We start from the raw sequence: 19,546 nt of genomic DNA on the forward strand, positions 1-19,546 counted from the left end.
TGATAAAGAAAAGGACTGGTTCATGAGTGGAACCAATAATAATAAAAAAAAAAGAGATAATAGATTTACATTGGCTATAAGGAAGAAAGGTCTGGATCAGACCACAGACCTGACTCACTGCCCTGCATAAATGCAGAATTCAGGGATACAGGGATTGAGAGGGCAGCACTGTATGTGGGGAGGAGTCACACGGATCCTTGGAGCTGTAGAACGTGGGATGGCATCCTCACATGTGTCCTCTCACTTACTCTACCTTTTATTACATCTTAAATGGCTCATCTTATCTCCAGAGTGGAATTCTTGTTACTTAGCAGTTTTTAATGAATGTCCCATTCTTTGGAATGTAGACCAGGTTGTGACCCATCCTTATTTGCTGAAATTTTTTCCAAAGAAATTCAGAAAGGCCTTGATGTGTTCCCAGAATACACTGTGAACTTTGTGGAGTTTCCTTTTTAAGTTGGGGGCCATTCTTTTGCCCTACAGTCTTAACCATTTTCAAGCTATGCCCATAGTGAGGAGAACAAGAATGAAAAAAAAATATCCTTTTTTGTGGATTGATCTAATTCACGATCCCAAAGAATCTGTGGGATCCACTCATGTCTTTATGTTTTGTTGAAAAGTCAGTTGGTGCAAAAATATTTTTGAGGATGAGTTTTAGAATACTGCACACAATCTTCATATAAATATGGCTTTTGTTTAAAAATACTCTAAAAAGAAAATGCATCTCGGCATTCTGAAGAGATAGACACCCTAAGTTTTAACCTTTTCTTTTTAGATCCTTAACTTGGATTTTAAAATTGAAGCCTTTAAATCTTTTGTGAAACACCAATTCCCAGCTTATCACTGTCATGGTTTACAACCTGGACCTTGTGGTTATAATCAACACTGGAGTTTTTCCTACCTGTTTTGAGTGACCATTTGTGGCATTTTGTATAGTTCTGCAGCTGAGATTTGCATTTGCCTGGCTCCTTGTGAGTGTCTTGCAGAGTATAAAAATAGTTCTCCATCACTCTGCACGTCCTTTTCTTATTCTGCTTGCTCAGACCACAAACCACCTGGTAAAGGACTCAGGGAAGGCTTTTTTTGCGTCTCAGTTCATTACCTGTCAGCGTTTCCTACAAGTTTCACTCATTTTAATTCATTATTATCTTCACCAAAAGACTTGTGGTTAATGAAAAGGCTTCTCTTAGGCTCAGTGCTGGTAGCTGGGTTGACAAAACACACAATTTCACTGATCCTTTCTATTTCTGCTGCTAGACAGGGCATTGTACCATATGTCCCAGCAGGTTGTTGATGAACTGGAAAATGAGATGCAACATTTTTTTTCCCCCCCCATAAATTTAGCTAAAAATAAATAGAATATTTTATTCTTTAAGCATGTGGGATTTGTCTGCATAGTCAGCAGCAACATTCTGTTCAGTTAAACTCAATTATGTGGCAAATTCACTCTTCTAAGTGGTGTCACACCGTGCAGGGCACTGTTTTCTTCAGACTCCTTGTCCACTGCAGATGTATTGGCCTAGGCATTGTGGTCAATGTGATACAGAAGGGCAGAATTCTGTCCTTTTGAAAAATTACCTTGACTCCTACTTTAAGAATTGTAGGACTACAGAACAAGTGAACACATTTTGGAGAAAAGAGACTTTGTTCTCAAGCAAGAATTCCTTTCTTCCTGCCTCAAAAGGAAGACACCCAGCTATGTGTCTTTGGCCTGCCACATCCCATTGATAGGGGCTGACATGGAATATAAGCTTAGCAAAAATGCTAAAGGGGAAAAAAAAAAAAGGGTTATATGGATTAATATAAGATACTGACAGTTTCTGCATTAGTCAGTAACTTCTGCCAAACTAACATTAATTACGACTCCTGCGAGAAATCAGGCGTTTTGGAACTGTGCAGGAACATCACTTAATCTTGTATTTCAGATATTATGTCAGCCAAATACTTTATTTTTCTGTAGGGAAAAACTATCTCTTCCTCCTTCCTCCTCCTCCTCCTCCTTCTTCTTTGTCTTCTCCTTCTTCCCTCCCCTCACCACAACAAATAGTTTTTTATAAAGTTTGATATAATGCTTTCTACAGTTGGGCAGAACTGCAGCTACACAGAATCTTCTGTTCTGGGAATTAATTTAGGCTGCATCTAGTCTGCATATCAGGATGATACGTGTTGTTTGCCAAGGCTTCCAGCTGGCTGATGTGAAGACACGAATTTTAAAGGGAGGAAATTTCCTCAGGGTTCAGCGCTGATATTCCAGGTCACTCATAATCAGAAACAATGTTCTTAAAAACCTTATTAAAGTTCTGTCAGTCAGTAAAGTTATAATTAAGTCATTCTTCATTTAAGAAGAAAGTTCCTGTAAGGTGTATAGATGACAAGAGATCATAATAAATTCTAAATATTTTGAGACTGATTTTAATCTCCCACCTGTGCAATTTGGCAGGAATTCCATCACAACTGAAAGAACTGAGAATTCATTCTGTTTCTTTATCTCTAACCACTGTAACTGTGGTTAGATTTCAATAAAATGAAGAGATATAAAAGATCTCTGGTTTCATCAGTTTTGCTGCTGTCATCCTGACTCTTATCTGAATGGTGTGCCCAAGGAATTCTAGTTTGGTAGTCATGGGTGGAAAGGACCCAAGAACTTCCATTCAGAATTCTGTGTCTTCCCTGTCAGTCCATTTTTCTCTTTTTCTGACTAGCACTTTATTATTGAAATGCTTGGGCATTAAGCTGATGCCTCTTGTATTAAACTTGTTTAGATAATACCATTAAGACTTTGTCCTGTGGAAAACCATCTGTCTGATAAAAATAATCAGATTAATGAGAATTTTTCCATTTTTCTTTTTTTTTTTCCTTCACCCCCCCATTCTTTTATGTTTTCTATTTTTTTTTCTTCCCCCCCCTTCTTTTTCTTTTTGTCCCTTTTTGCTCCTCTTCTTCAATTGTCTCTCTCTGCCCACCCTTCCATCCCATCCTTCAATCTTCTACTCTTTATGGAGAGGTGATATTTTTTATTATAGATGAACAGATAATTTTCATCTACTGGTGTCTCCTGTTTTATGTATCACTCTCTTGATGCTATTTTTAAGTTATTATATTTCTAAATTTTATGAATCCTGTCTCCCTTCAAAATAATGATGATCATGTTCTACCTTTCAAAAATGTTAGAGTGAAGGACTGTGAAAGTGGTAAAACAGTCACTGTTGTGCATCAGCTTTTGATCTTCATTAAGCCATTATGTGTCATGAAGTAACATCAGATAAAAAAGGTAAATCTATCAGAAACCCTCTCTTCAGTTGCAGTGTGCAGCTTGGATGAATAGTAGTCAACTTCCCCCTCAGGATAGTGTCAGATGGAAGCATTTCACTATGAAATGTTTGCAGCTGGAGATGACATAAAAAATGATAAAAGTCCTGATCATGTCAAGTCTCAGCCAAGTAGGGACTTTCTGCGTGCTTTACTTCCTCCTTTGCTTTTACATCCTGAAATATTTCATTTCTGCAATGTGTGAAAGGCCCTAAGGCTACAAGGAAAACAACTTTGAAAGAGTGGCTGTTTGGGAGACTCTCACTGGAAAGGCTTTTGTCTCGGCACATAAAAAGAATTAACCCCTGAGAGAACGGTGGGGTCAGGGGTGACAGGGGTGCAAAGCCATGGGCTGTGTTTCCTTCTGAGGACAGGAACAGCTGCTGTGAGGCCAGGCAAGGTGTGAACTCCAGCAGCCCCCCTCCATTCAGGGTTTTGGCCAGTGAGGTAACTCATCATTTTTCACTCAGAGTGGTCTTCCCCCTGTGAATTGAAGAAATGGCTCTTACAGTTCATCTGTCACCTAAAATTTTAGACCAGTCTCCAAAGGTTAATTACTTGGTGACCATAACAAATGGAGAAAATAAGTCAGAATGAAATTTTCCCAAAGAGAAATATGCTCCATCATCAGCCTAAGGTGTACAAAGATTGATACAAACTCTTGTTCAGCTTATATTCCCCAGTCCTGTTACAAATCAGCTAAGGTCCATGGATTTCAGACTTTGCATTAGTGAATCATTACTTAACAATGAAATATATCTGTTTCTGATTTTGCTCTTACAAATTACACTAACATGATTTCTCCTTTCTCCCTCCTCGCCCTCTCCTCTTTTTTCCAGTGAAAGCAGAAAAAAAAACCCTGGTCAAGGGATCTCTCTCTGGAACTTCAGTCCTGCCATGCTTCTTTTCAACCACACCCACCATATCCTCCAGCTACGCCGCCGAGTACCTCCGGATCAAATGGTCCAAGGTGGAACTGGACAAAAGCGGGAAGGACGCCAAGGAAACCACGGTCCTGGTGGCCCAAAATGGCAACATCAAAATAGGCCAGAGCTACAAGGACAGGGTGTCTGTCCCCAGCCATTCCGAGGAGAGCGGGGACGCCTCGCTGACCTTCTCCAAGATGCGCGCCAGCGATGCCGGGGTCTATCGCTGCGATGTCATGTACGGCGTGGAGGACACACAGGGCATCATCTCTCTGGCTGTTGAGGGTAAGGATTTGTCTGTTTCATCTGTGGCCAGCAGTGAATCCAGTTAAATCAGCGAAACTTAGTAATTAACACAAAACTAGAGAGGATTTAAAGGAGTGTCTTTAGCGATTTGCCCTTTGAGTAGGGCGAAAAGAAGCAACTTATGATGGAGAGGATGAAAACTTAGGATGAAAAGAAGCCACTGAGTCTGTAGTTGACCTGTCTTGGTGTCCCAAACTATGCCATCAAAGGTGGGAGCCATTCTTCCTGGGAAAGGAACATCAAGCATGAAGGAAGTGCTTCTTTTTGGCCAGTAATAAATTTTGGACGGGCAGAAGGAAAACTCTTCTGGGAGTAGCTGCAAGAAAAGAGGTAGGGAGGTGTTTGCTAAATATGGAGCAGGCAGTGATAACAGTTTGCTTGCCATCTCTATTAGGAAATAGCCTTCAAAATTTTAAGAAGGGGAAGTCCATGTGTTGAGAGAAGAGACAGGAGTTTTAGAATATTGATGTTGGAGAAGAGACCTCTAAGATTATCAAGTCCAAGCATTAACCCAGCACTGTTAGTTCACTACTAACCCAGGCCCCCAAATGCCACATTCAAACATTTTTGGAACTCTCCCAGGGATGATGACACCCCTACTTCCCTGGGAAGTGTATTCCAATGTCTGACCACTCTTTCAGTGAAGTTCTATTTCCTGCTGCCCACCCTGAGCCTCCCCTGGCCCAGCCTGAGGCCGTTCCCTCTCCTCCTGTCCCTGTTCCTGGGAGCAGAGCCCGACCCCCCCGGCTGTCCCCTCCTGGCAGGGACTTGTGCAGAGCCAGAAGGGCCCCCTGAGCCTCCTTTTCTCCAGGCTGAGCCCCTTTCCCAGCTCCCTCAGCCCCTGCTGGGGCTCCAGCCCCTTCCCAGCTCTGTTCCCTTCTCTGGGCACGCTGCAGCCCCTCAATTCCCTGTGCTGAGGGGCCCAGAGCTGGACACGGCACTCGAGCTGTGGCCTCAGCAGTGGCAGCACTGCCCTGCTCCAGCTGCTGTCACCAGCACCCCCAGGGCCTTCCCCACCTTGCCACAAACTTTTCCCCCAGCCTGGAGTGTTGAATGGGTTTAAACAAAGCAAAAGAGCGAGTGGCCAAAGGAACACGTAATGTGTGGGTGTTTCTGCCCTCGGAACCTGCTGGTGGAGCATGGCACAGAGGCTGCTCCAGAGCCCTGTCGGGCTGGCACTGAGCCTGAGCTAACAGGCTGTGCTGAGAGAAAGGGCATCAACCCAGGCTCTGTGCCATGCACAGGCAAGTTCTGGACCCAGGTTTCTGCCTGTGCTTAGAACAACACTGAGCTGTAGGGATGGACCTTGCTTTGGGCTCTGCCTTGCACACCCCTTTGCAGCTTGGTGTTTTTTGGAAGTTCAGTATTTACTCAGGTGGATGAATCCCAAAACAAACATTAATATCTGCTGCTGGAAACCATGGCTTTGGCTAAGGCTTTTTTGGTGAGCTTAATAGTGTATTGTTCTTCCAACCTCCCTAACCTAATGTGAACAGTCTGTTGGCATTGATTCGACAAAAAGATTTGAAGGTGTGGCTTTAATTTGGAAATACAATAAATCAGTGTAGCCATTAATGTCTGCATAACTTCATAAACTGTTAGGTCCTAATGACAAAAGCAAAAGAAATCCTGGTTTGAGCATTACTTTTCATAACGAGTGTACCTGTCATTCCTTACCCTTTTTCAAGTGTTCTGCTGACTACATATCTATATCCAGGAACAGCAGACGTTTATGACAATAAAACATCAGACGATTTATGGTGATACTGTAGCTTTTGTAGTTGCTGCTCCTGCAAAAACACTGCAAAGTGTTGAACTGCTTAGATTTATGATTTTACCTCAGTGAAATTTTCACACACTCCATTTTCTTTCTGCAACTGTTCTTTTCCATCACTACTTTAATGTCAGGATTTCAGCAGAGGAAAAAAGCTAAGTCTTGATCCAAATGGAAAATTGGTTTGCTAGACTGTCATTTGTGCCATCCATTCTCAGTTTTCTCCATTATGTAAACAAATGGCATTTATAAGACTCATAAGAACTTCATGGGAATGTTGCTGCTCAAATCTTCTGTTCTTTGTGGTTTCTTATGATTTCAGCTTTTATTTATAAACCAAAAAGAAACATTAATCCCAAATACAAATGATCTCCGTTGTTTCTTTTTGAACCTGCACCCCAAAGTGACACCATTTGAAAAGACGTGATCCCCTGTACTCCCCCTCTGTGCATTCTGCACTGCCTGTCCTGGCTGGGGTGCAGTGAGGTATTTCCCTGTTAACTGAGGGAATTCCAGAGCTGAGGGATAGCCTGGTTCAGCACTGTGCTTTGGTCAGCTCTCCTGGGTGGAGCTGGGGCTGCTGAAGCTCTGTGAAAATTATCACCGGGTTTTTTATTCTGCTCATTTTGTGCTCAGATTAAGTAGGCCAAAACTCTTTGGCAAAGTTCTGCTGAAGCAGGTGTAATTCCTCTTTTGCCATTATGATGAATTTATGGGGTTTTTTTAAATGCTTCTTTGTGTGTTTTTAAACCAATTCGGGACTTTTGCTGTAGGTTTTTTAGGGGCCTCCATTTGTTTTATGGACACTCCCTAATTTTAAGTTTTCAAACAAAAAGCATAATGCAGTATGAATGAAGCCATAAGATAAGATGGAAGAAAAGATTAGACAGCTGTCCTACTTGTTTTTCAAATTAACCTTTGTAGCATAATAGGTAGCTGGAAGCGCTAACTTGAATAAAATTACTGTAACTGCCATTTCTCTCCTTCAGGTGTGCTGGGAATACAGAGCTGCTGTTGAACACACTGTGCATCAAATAAAAGTATTTTGCCAGTGATGGAATGTATTGTGAATGAAAAAATGGGATTTCTGAGGAAGAATAATTTTCTCAGTAGCATATAGATTTTCCCAGGTTAAGCTGAATAGTAGGTATTAGTCATTGAAAGTAGAACTTCTAATGCCTAAATTATTTCTTTTGGCTGGGTCTCAAGCTCAAGACCAAAAGTTATAACTGTGAACCTGGGTGGTTTTTTTTGGGGTTTTCTTTCTGTTTAGCTGTCACAACAGACAAAATTGATAACTGTGTGCAAATTTCCAGTTAATTTGCTGTTTTAGATGCCAAATGAACTTCTGAAGTCAGATTCATATGTTATTAGCAACAAACTGTTCAGACAAAAGGTCTGGCTTGCCAGAGTCCTATTCCAATGAGAGCAGCTGGTATCAAACTTAAACATGTACCCTGTTGCTGTCAAAGACCTGTCACCCATGGAATTACCCACACAGAGACTTTTGTTATTCTATTTTCTGAATTTTATATTCTATATTCTGAATAGATGCAGGTTTCTCCCGCTTGTTTTTTGAATGTCTGTAGATTTTCATTATCCATGGGTGGACTCCTGCTTATCTTAGTGATCATTCACAAGAAGACACCTTTCATCACACATAACACCTTTGTCCTGCAGTGCATATTTCTGCTACATCCTTTTTTGACAGGTATAAGTTTTCTAAACCATGACAGGATCTTGGAAATTGATGTAATTCTGTGGCCTTCCTTTGCCTTGATTATAGGAATTAACAATGCCACCTACTTGGTATCAGTATCTGCTTATATTTGGAAATAGATGATCTTTAAGGTCCTTTCTGTTCCAAACCATTTAATAATTCTGTTTCAGAGACAACATCAAGACACTGTGAGTTCACATGGGATCCTTTATCTGCTGAGCAGTGCTTGGCTGTGTGTGCATCAAACAGAGATCAAATATTTTGATCTGAATATCTGTTTAAATGTCTCACCTTAAAGCAAAAGACCTGAATTGGCTTGAATGTTTGTTTAAGTCTAGGAGTGTGAGCAGTTGTGTTCTGGCTGGGGTGGCTCTGTGTGCACAGCCCTGGGGACCTGGGAAAGGCACAGCAGAGTGCAGGAGGAGGGTGGCACGTTGGGTTACTGGATCCAGTTTTCCTTTGGCATTGCAAGTGTCCAGGTTACGTGCTGAGCCACGTGCCCAAACCCAGCAGAGAACACCCATCCTCGGGGCCAGGTGCTCTTCACACTTCACCCCTGAGATCAGGGTTACTGTTTTGTATTCTGCACTTGGTGAGGGTGAAGGGAAACACTTAATTTCAGCCCAGGCAGGAAGTCTGGGGCAGCCAGGTGCCTGCCTCACTCATTATTCAGGCCTGCAGGGCTGTCTTTGGGGCAGGCAGCTCTGCAGGATCACTGGAGGGGCACTTTCCTCACACTGGATAGCCCCTTTCCTGTTATTAATCATGGAGAATGCTTTCCTGACATCCTGGTTGCTGCTGTAATTACAGTGACCTCCCAGACAGGGATATTTTGTGTTCAAAATGGATCTAACAGCATGGCAGTGTTAGATGCTTCAGCTTCTCACCAGGAGAGGAATGAAGAATCTTAGAATATTTTGAGTTGGAAGGGACCCACTAGAATCATCCTAGTCCAGTGCTGGATATGCAGAACAAATAATTCATACTAATTTTCACTTCCATGTGTTTTCTTCTCTGCTTTCTGTGCATGCTCCTCCAAAATTTTCCCTTTGTCTCAGGAGCAACCCTTCCTTTGTCAGATTCTGTAATTTAATCTCTCCTACAGTGTTTTGTGCTTTTCTCCTAACCTTTCTTGGTGTTACTAAGCCCACAGTTCAGACTGTCTCACACTGGGAGTCCTTGGCCTTTCAGCTTTTGGATATTTCTGGGTGAGGTAAGCTCTCTGCATCAAACATCCCTGGTCACCAATTAGGGAGATTTATAGATGACTCTTTTAGACTCAATTTATAACCTTCAGGCAGAGCTACCTTGGGTGATTTGAATTCCAGAAAGGATTTTAGAAAAAATATTGCTGTACCTTTCTGTGTCCACATTTGTTCCTTCTCTCTACTTGTAATGAAGTCCACTTTTATAAGAAACGTTTGAGCCACCTTGTAAAAATCTGACCTAGAAATGAAATGACACAGTACTTTCATTCTGGAATATTTCTGAATAGTTAATGAAATACTTGTGTGGTGCTAGGATATTGGGCAATTAAGAAGAACATGTACAAGCCAATGTATTCAAAAGTAAGCAATCCGAATAAACCACTCATTTGACCTGATTTTTTGTTCTTCTCCTTGGAGATAATTGGATTTAAAGGGATCAAAGTGGCAAATGGGATCCTTCTAGTTTACTTACTCTTTTGTCATAGCTTCTCAGTGAATATTTTTTTTGTCAATAAGTGAGAGCACTTTATTCTTTTCTAATTGATATTTTGGCAATACACTCTTTTCATGAGCCACGTTTTCTCAGTCTCTGGTTGGTTCTGGAAATCTGAAAGTCTTACTTTTTTCCCTCTCAAAATTTTTTTTGTATGTTTTTATTTTTAAAGCCTGTAAAGACAATTCCAAGCTTGAGACACTGATCTTGTTAATGGAAAGAAACAAGAATTAGGAAGGCAGCATAGATGGTAATTCGCATTTTCCTTTTTATGCAAACTTGTCTTTCCTGCAAGCATTATAATGATAATAAATGAAAGTTGTTTCCGAAGTGGGAACGCTGCCACTCGGTGATGCTGCTAGCCCTGGGAGATTGTGTGCTGACAACCTAATTGATCTACTCTCTCTGCAGCAGAAATCCCCTTCTTTAATCTCTTAAGTAGGCATTTGAAGAGGTGCTTTTACCTAATCTTTGGGATTTACCTGTCTTGAAACCTTACCACCTCTTGATGTTGAACTTCTGTGTAAATTATCATGGGCTGCTGCATTTTTTTCAGCTGTGTTTTACTCCCCTGACTGATGGATCTCGAGGAATCTTCCTGACAAGGGAAGAGCACCATTGGTAGCAGCCATCAAAGGAAGGCAAAGGGAAATTAATTTGTGGGTGTTAAAGACCCAGGGTCTGCATGCAAAACCTGTAGGAAGAGGGAAGGAAATGTTCTGGCCAAGCTGCCGTGTCCCTCTGGTAGAGTTTGGGAGCATGGCAGCCTCGGGGTGCACAGGCTGGGGTGGTTCTGCTCCGGGCTGGATGCAGGAGCTGTGCTGGGAGAGTAATAAGGGCTAAAAACACAGGTGGAGCTCAGCACTGATCCCTCCTCTCTTTATCTGCAGCTGTTCAGAGGAGTCCTGTGTTGATGGACACAGACATCCTGCACAGGAGAGTAAAGTGTGAGCTGCTGCAGGAGTGTCTGTCCCTGGAGAGCTGTGGCAGGGCAGGGGGGAAGGCTCTTTCCCTCCCCACCCTGAGTTCTCTGAAGCTCTTGGCAAGGCAAGCCTCTGCTCAGGTTGCCAAAGCCCAAGGCAGGAGTCAGAAGATGGGTGCAAAGCCTAGAGAGAGAGACAAATGAATTACTCATGTGGAGAACTGAACATGCTGCCCTATTCCTTCCTTTCCTACAGTGCTCTGTCCTGTAGCCCATCTTTCTGGGGTGTATTTGTGATGTAAATTGCTTTCTGCATTAAGGCCAGGGAGGATCTGAGCTATGAACTGAACTGTGTGGCAGCTCTGGCACCGGGCCGAGGGTTATTTCAGGGGTCTGCCCCACAGTGCCCGAGGTCTGAAGACAAAAATGAACAGGATAACAAGCACTGCCATCACAATCTTCTCCCTTTAGGTATTTGATGGGTGAGGCAACTTCTGAGATTTAAGCTTTATGTTTCCACATCCAACACTGCATGTGGCAGCAGTGTGAGCTCATGAGTGAAAGTGAACTGTAATTTATTAGCCATACCAGGAGCTAATAAACTAGCTTCCCCTGCAGTTCCACAGGGTTTTGATGCATGATGCACAATAAAGCTGCAACCCAAAGGGGTGTAACCACAGAACCAGGCTCTTACCCTTGGAAACCCTTGTTTGTTAAAAGTTAAACACTTCACATTTTTATTTTCTGGTCTAAGACATGAGATAAACAACGAAAAGACGTTCACCCTTGCTCTGACAGAAGTGAATTTTGGATACTACAAATTGCTTTCCTATGAGTGCTCTTTCTTGCTGCTACTCCTTCCTGTAATTACTCTGACTTTGTTTGCCAGATGTTCAGTGACAACATTATACCGATGTAGTCTGTTTTCCAGTTGCTTTATTTGTTCCTAGGACAACTCCTTTCTTGCCTTTTCTTTCAGGGAGGAAATAGACAAAGGAGGGGGAAAAAAAAAAAATCCTTTACAAATGTTTTAAAGTGCAAAAGCCGGGACAATGGGTTTTGCCCCTCTCTCTGTCTAACTGAAACAATGAAAGTCCTGCACTTTAATCTTCTTATCCCCAGGGGTCTTCTAATTATTGCAGCTGTTGCACAGGCTTATGCATAGTGACGTCCTCCTTCCCATTCATCTCCCAGGCTCTTTCATGTCCATTAGCTCCTCACTGGAAATGGAGGAGCCTCCAGCTCTGAGAATAGGTGAAGTTTACCTTGTGGATCAGGGCGAGGAGAACAAAGCATTCCCCGAGTTCCTTTCCAGGATTTACAAATGACCAAAGGCTCTTCTTTTTCTCCGTGCTGAAATCCACTTTAAATTGGCTGGGATGTTAACTCTTTAGTCCTGCCTTGTTCAGGTGTCACAGTAGGAAGGGCAGTGGTGCTTCCAAATGGGGAAAAAAAAAACCAAGGAATGAGAGGTGAAATAGCTGGTTGTGGAAAATGCACTCATATGTTTAAGCAGCAGGAAGATTTAAAAAAAAAAAAAATCAATTAAAAATACAGCTTTAGAGGTGTGTGTTGGCATTCCCTCAAAGGTAACAAACATTTTGGTGGCTGTACTGAGAAGCAGAAACTCTTGAGCCCAGTTTGAAGTCATATACTATCACTTAAGCAATCTTGGACAAAACTTATAAAAAAGAGACAATTAGTCCAAATTCACATAAAATACATTTTAATTGCAATTTAAACAACAAACTGAATTAAAATTGGTTCCTATACTTGGGCATTTCTGATTCTGCATCAAATATTCTTTATTACAGAAACACCAATGCTACACAAAAAAAAAGTTTTAAAGTATTTGTATATGTTCAAAAATAACATATAGTAAAGCCAAATGCACAGCTTATGAATATTATTATGGGTTCATAGTTATGAGACAGGGTAAATATTTTATCTGCTTCTGTTGGGAACTTTGTAAAAGCTGCCCATTTCTAAATTCTAGATCCAGAACACCAAGCAGGCCACCTGAACTCCTGTTTTTATTTACTATGCTATTAATACAGCAATCTGAATTTATACCAGCAGGTGTTCTGCAAGCAGTTCCAACCACTGCTACAAAACTCTGAATATATTAAAATAAATATTTTTATGCATACTGCATGTTAAAAAAAGATGATTACAAATCTCCAGATAATATTTTTTGTGATTTTAAGGTTTAAATGCCAACATTGCCTAACTGCATTCTGGGGTGGTTTAGCAGTGAGGCTGTAGGGAGCAGACTGTCCCCCATCCACACTGAAATTCTCCTTTGGCTCCCAGTACAGGATGGAGATGCCCTTTGGAAGCTGTCCCTGTTCTCTGAAATCTGCCCAGAAATTGTTTGGAACCATGCTGTGGGGCCTGAGCCAAATAATGCAGTGAAATAACCTAACAATTTAACACCCTTAATGACTGATTTTTCAGGCACCTGGAAAGTTTAATGTAATGATACAAACACAGCCATAATTTTCCGGGGTGTATTCTTCACTTGTCACTGTTGCCAAACAACACTTGGATCGGTTTGAAGCTGAAATTACACTGTTGCTTGGGAGAAGCTGTTTGTGATGGGTTTTGTCAGTTCTGAAAGGCATTTTATGGGGATGCTGGTGGTCTGCAAGCTCCCAGTTAGTGGCTGCAGCTGGTGTGTGACTCCCTGTTAAATGATGAAATATGGGGATTCCCAGCCTTTCCTCTTTTATTTCCTGTTTCTCCGTAACTGGCTTTGATAAAAAATGATGTATAATGGTTGAGTACTTTTCAGATAATATTTTCTGTATTAATTTCTTAGTGAATCGTGACAAGAAGAAAAATGTGTACTCTGTGCTTTGCTGGCTATATGCAGATTTTTGATGACTGGCAAAACTTTATTTAATTTGTCTGCATGAAAAAAAGGATTTCTAAACAACTTGGAAATTCTGGCATCAACAATTTGCTAAGTGACCTGTATTTCTATTTGTTTGTAAACTAGCAGACTTTCTTTATCTTTGAACAATGCTCTAGTAACGAAGACTTGTTTTAAAATTAATTATTGCTACAATATCAACATTTTCCCAAACTGTATTACAGTATGTTGTTTTCTCATCATGAAGTACTCCAGTAAAACCATCAGAGAAAAGAAACACTTGATGGTTTAGGGGCTTGTTTTGTTTTGTTTAGTTTCCATTCTGTGGATGTTTTATGGTGTTGAAACGCTTCTGATGATTTTAGAGCACAATTAGTCAGGTATTGCAAATTAGTTAGTTATTGCAAGGGACAAGCCTTTGATGCTAAACTGTAAAAGACAGTGGTAATAGGGGGAAATGATTTTGTAAGGTGGGATGGCTGTTTTCTGCCACTTCAGTGCCCTTTATGGTTTGTTCTAGCTGTTGTCAGTTCAGTGGGAACTGTGTGTGTGTATAAAACAGAATTCTAGACAGATCCTGCTTTAAACAAAACCATCTTCACACCAGGCCTCCCTCTCCAAAGGTCTGACGTGCTGCAGAAACTGCTGAAGTTGTCAGGGTCCTTTTCAGAACTAGAAAAAACCCCAAATAAAATCATGCTCTGTTTTATTTGTACCATTTGAGGTGTGTGCAGGAAAACAAGGCTATGGAAAGTTGACCACAGTCCATGCAGTGATAAATGATATATTTGTAGTGATATTTGATGTGTAGAAACTGCCACCAGGCCCGTCACTGATTAACAGATCTGAGTCAAAAAAGCACATTTTTGGGGGTATTTTGTCATTACTGGTAGCATCCACTAGAGGGGGGAAAATAATTTATACCATAATATCTCACTTTTCTATACTATTTTTCATTCTACCCATCCATTTTCAGCATTGTGACAACACCTGGGTAAGTTTGCAGAGCGGTGATGGCTGCAGAAACAATGCAAAATGTGCCACTAAGGGTTTTTTTTTTTTGCCTTCTCAGGTGTTGTGTTTCACTACCGGGCTGCCACGAGCAGGTACACCCTGAATTTCACGCAGGCCCACCAGACCTGCCGGGACAACGGCGCCGTCATGGCCAGCCCAGAGCAGCTGAAAGCAGCCTACGAGGATGGGTTTGAGCAGTGTGATGCTGGCTGGGTGTCCGACCAGACTGTCAGGTGAGGCTTTCAAAGCACCCTTGTCACGCTTTTCACCAAAATTTGTGTGCCTCGCCTGTGCAGACTTAAACTGCTGTCTTGCCATAATTGATGCCTTGGAGTGCCTGCATGGAACAGAGGTCAGGCAAGATTAAGAGAATAAAAGTGGATATTTATTAACAACAGATGCACCTTGGGCAGGCAGAAGCCTCCCAGGGGCTACACCCAAAATGGATGAGAGTGTTTCAGACAGTTATAACTTGGGTCCATTCACATCTCAGGGTTAACCCTGCAATTACAGCTTCAGCTAATGAAGTCATTTAGCCCCAGTTTGCTGCCCCCAAGTCACTTTTGTTTGTGCTTTTGGGGCCTGAGGCTGTGGGATGTGCTTGAGCTCCGGGCCAGAGGGATTGTTGTGTGTGACCAAAGTGTGAGGACAGTGGCTGACACTCTGCATGCAGCTCAGAGCTGTGCACCAGTGCACTGCAGGAGCTGAAACATGAAAAAACTAAAATCCTGATGCATCAAAATGATAAATTTTCTGCATTTCCAGGTACCCAATTAGACATCCAAGAGTTGGCTGCTTTGGAGATAAGATGGGAAAGAAAGGAGTCAGGACGTACGGGCGCCGCTTCCCTAATGAGACTTACGATGTTTATTGCTACGTGGAGCGCATGGAAGGTGAGATGGGTCTGCAAAGCCTGGAAACACACTGCAAGACTTAAAAGTGGCTGGGGAGCCTAATGTGGGAGAGCAGAGAAGGAGAAAATTCCATTTAAAATAAGTTTTTGCTGCTCTGGATGCGACAGGAATTGCCAAATGGAGGGAACCTATAGTTTGTGGTCTTGCAGGTCCTAATTAAAGGCCAGTGTGGAGTCTGGCAAAGAGACAGTCAGGGTTCAAGCTGCCTATAGTTAGTGCAGTAGATCTCACAAAAGTTGCTGTTGATGCATCTTGTTTTTTTGAATGTTATATAAAAGTATTTTCAAAGAAATGCATTTAATGCTGGAGAGACTATATATGCTATAAATAAGTATATACAAAGATAGATACAGTATATGTCCTAAGTATATTATAGTTCATAAAGTATGCAATTGAGTCTTTTTATATGTCCGTGGCATAAAATTAGACAGCTATTGAATTGCCATCTATGTTTAATAGCATCTTTTTAATAATGGGTGATCTCAGATTCAGAAAGAAACAAATAAGAAAAACAATTTCGTAGTTTCTGTGTCTTGTTTAGTAAAATTATTACAGAGATACTTTGCAACGAGGACTAAAGTACATTTTCCACTTCCTATAGTGCCCTAAGTGTGTCACACTGCTTCCGTTTGACAGGTTTTTATTCCATGCCAGTTCCTTTCTAGAAAATTCCCTGATAATTCCTAACTAAATATCTTTAGGGGTGATCATTGGCTTTTAACGCATTCAATTTAGTGCTGTAAAAGTCAGCAGAACAACAAATCAGCAGAACAATAAATAAATTCTGAGCAAGGCTGCCTTTGTAGGTGTATATATATTTTTAAAAAGCAATTGCAAAATGCATGTGCTCAGTGTTTGTAATCTGTCTTAGATAAGATATAGGTTAGTTCATGCAATTTTTTTTCCTGCTGGTGAGTTACAGAGATTTTAGTTACTGAAATCAGTAAGTTTTTTATTTTTAGTAGCTGAAGATCCTAGGCAACTTGGAGATTTATATAATTCAAGCAACACAGGTATTTCCAAGCTTCCAGAAAACATATATGCTTGAGAATTTATAACTTGAACTTGAAAATTAAGTGACAGTATTTTGTTGGTGCTTTTCATTGTCCTAATTTTAGTTATGTCCCATTTACATCTGTCAGTGAGCAGCACCTGTGAACATCTACAATTCATGACATTTGATCCTCCACCAGTCATTGATGGGATTGGATTCTGAATCTTCTCTAAACCAATGCTTTTAAATTCAATTTGTGTCTTTCCTAGCTTACAAAAATAAGATTTAGTCAAAAACCCAATCTGTATAATTCCTGGGTGAAGGAAAATCCCTTGTTCCTTTCCCTCTTCAAGGACAGAGAAGTGTAACTAATACAGAGATGATTGTCCTGGGTGCATGTCAGCCAGCAGTTTCTCAGGGTCAAAACTTATCACTAAACTTTCAAAAATAAAACTTGAATCAAAATGGAAGCGTTTTTCACTGGGGCTGATGGTCTTTGCTTTGGAACAACATGGAACCAGACTCTTGTGTGGTTCAAAGAGGCTGCAGTGACTGTGCAGTCCTCAAGGATGAAAATGCACAGGTCCTCAGTTTCTCATGGACATTAGTTGGTTCTTCTTTGTTATAAAATTTCATTTGCCAAGATTTATAACCTGGTCATAAAACTCTGGATGCATCCACACTTTGGTGCCACTTCTATGGCCTATTAGCTGTGGTGACATGATCTGCTTGCATACGAAACATCCAGATTTTAACAAATACAAAATCTAGAGCACAATATTGTAGATAACTAGTTCATTATATTGCATTCATTATATTGAACAACTTTAATGCCAGATTATTATAAATTAGCCAAAGACACTCCCCAATTTATCCCTTTTGTTGTTGTAGGTTTTTTTTCCCTTTGGGTCCTTTTGTTTGTTTTGTTTATTTTTTTTTGTTTTGGGTATTTTTGGTTGGTTCTTCTGTTGGTTTTTTTGTTTGTGTACGTGAGAGAGATTTTATTATTTTCTCATTCTCTCAGAATGAGAGAGTTTTAAAATGATCAGGAGTGTGACAGTATCTTCTGTGACATCCAGGGGAGTTCATGGGTATGAGAAGGGGTTTATAGGACATAGAAAGAGTACAGGTAGGTTCTGCTGACCTGCAGAGGAGTTAAATCACTCTCTTTGGATGAGGAGAAACAGACACATGCTAGGAAAACGTGGTGTATACATTGTATACATATGCGGTATACATTGTGGTATACTGCAGGATAAACCATTCCTCAGTGCCTTCACAGAAACTTGAGCCTCTGAGCCAGACTCCCTTTTTCAAGCGGGACTGAGGAGCCCAGCTGGCTTTGTCTGTGCACAGGTGCAGTTTCTGTTGGGACAGAGGTTAATTTCAAGGGAGGAGGAGCTTGTTAGAAGGTACACAGCATCTACGAGTTTGTACTTCAGAACAACTCACCTATGGAAGATGGAAATTTAGACAGAATATCAATGGAGTTATTGGAAAGTCAAACTAAACTAGATTGCAGTGTTGGTAGGAAACTTAGAGTTCAAGAGCTAAAATTATGCCAGGTTTCTGGTGGCCCTGTTCACCAAAGGTTGGTCCTGCAAGGTGTGACTCATGACTTTATTCGTAGCAAAATGAATCCATGGCTCTTAAGGGTGGGCTTAAATACAACTTTTTCCATGTGAATTTTAAAGCTCATATCTGTGTACCCTGCCCTGATTCAACGCCAGATCCATTAGACTTGCTTTCACTAAAGAGGTCCTTATTTGGAGGGTCTGTGTCAGTGGAATGACTATTCATGGCACAAGCCTGACTAATGATATCAAAATTTGGGCTATAACGAGGATGTCACCATGGAAGTCATTGAACACTTATTGGTCTGTTGGCTGCTGTTGGTGTGTTACCCCAGAAGGCCATAAATGGTGGTGGGAATTCTTGCAATACATTTTAAAATAAATGTGCATTGAATTTGCAGTACTAATTTGGGTATTTGCACTGAGGATTTGTAGGAGCAACTCCATCTCGATTTTATTCCTTTTTGGCCATATGGAATCAGGAAATTAGCCAGAGACGTGGATTTCTCCTTAAATCACAAGCTATTAGCTTAAATTGAAACCAGTTATCTAGGCTAACTCTTACCATTTCCTTGTTCTGAGGGAAGCCAGATTTATAGAGATTAGCCAGATAGAGAGATTAAAGACTGCACAATTCTAATTTAAATAGTATGAGTTTTGCTGTGACAGTGAGAAGAATAGCTGTGGGAAAGATTGAAAATTTCTGAGCTCCTGGAGATAAAAATGAGAACCTGGAGTCAAAGTGTCATTAAAAAGGTATTAGGCATGGTGTTTTATTACAAACTGTTTTACATTCCTCATATTTCATCACTTATTTCAGTGTACCAAGCACTAACAGATACATTTAGGGTACTTTGAACTGCAGGAAGTGATTTATGATTAAAGATTTTAAAATGATTGAGCTGCAAAGGTCTGGGTGAGGATCTCTTAACACCACCAGCTGAAGGGATGTCTCCTGTGGTATAATCCCTTGGATGGAGATGGGTGGTGGGTGAGGAAGATACTGAGTTCCTTAGAGAAGCAGTGTGGTTAATTTGGCAGCGCTGCCGTGCCAGAGATGGAGATTGAACCACCACCAAAGCCCACTGGCGGAGTGAGGGCTGTGCTGAGCCAAAGCACAAACCACCCCCTCAGGATTGTCTCCTGGCCAGGCCCCCTCAGAACCCAGGTATACCTGACAAGCCTCCCCCATGTGCAGATGGGGCTCTCAGAGTTATTTTTGGGGTGTCTGTGGGGAAGATAGCACAGCCTTCCTCCCATGCACCATCTCCCCACAACAGTCAGCGCAGGGAAGAAAGATAAAAACCAAAACCAGATGTTCTCTGAATACTTTCCACCTAGTCTCATGCGGTTTTGCTGTTGTCATGGAAATTTCAGTGAGAATGATAGTCATAATTAAAGGAATCATAGTCTAAAATGTGGCCTCAGGTGAGAAGTTTCTTCTGTGTTTTGGACAGCTAAGGATCTTCTCTGGAGTCTATTCTGAGTCTGGAGCAACAGCTAGATTAGGTTTCAAA

At 41.3% G+C, this 19,546-nt stretch overlaps 1 protein-coding gene across 3 annotated transcripts in view; it reads left to right on the forward strand.

The window, feature by feature from the left end:
* Positions 1-19,546, forward strand: part of VCAN (versican) — a 98,898-nt gene that overhangs the window by 9,077 nt on the left and 70,275 nt on the right. For all 3 annotated transcript variants that reach the window (XM_086867056.1, XM_086867054.1, XM_086867055.1), the window contains exons 3-5: positions 4,149-4,520; positions 14,606-14,780; positions 15,313-15,440. In XM_086867056.1, the coding sequence (XP_086723182.1) occupies positions 4,149-4,520; positions 14,606-14,780; positions 15,313-15,440 (675 nt within the window). The remainder of the gene's footprint in view (positions 1-4,148; positions 4,521-14,605; positions 14,781-15,312; positions 15,441-19,546) is intronic.

Source organism: Cyanistes caeruleus, chromosome Z (assembly GCF_971803275.1).
Source record: "Cyanistes caeruleus chromosome Z, bCyaCae1.hap1.1, whole genome shotgun sequence".
Classification (NCBI taxonomy): Eukaryota; Metazoa; Chordata; class Aves; order Passeriformes; family Paridae; genus Cyanistes; species Cyanistes caeruleus.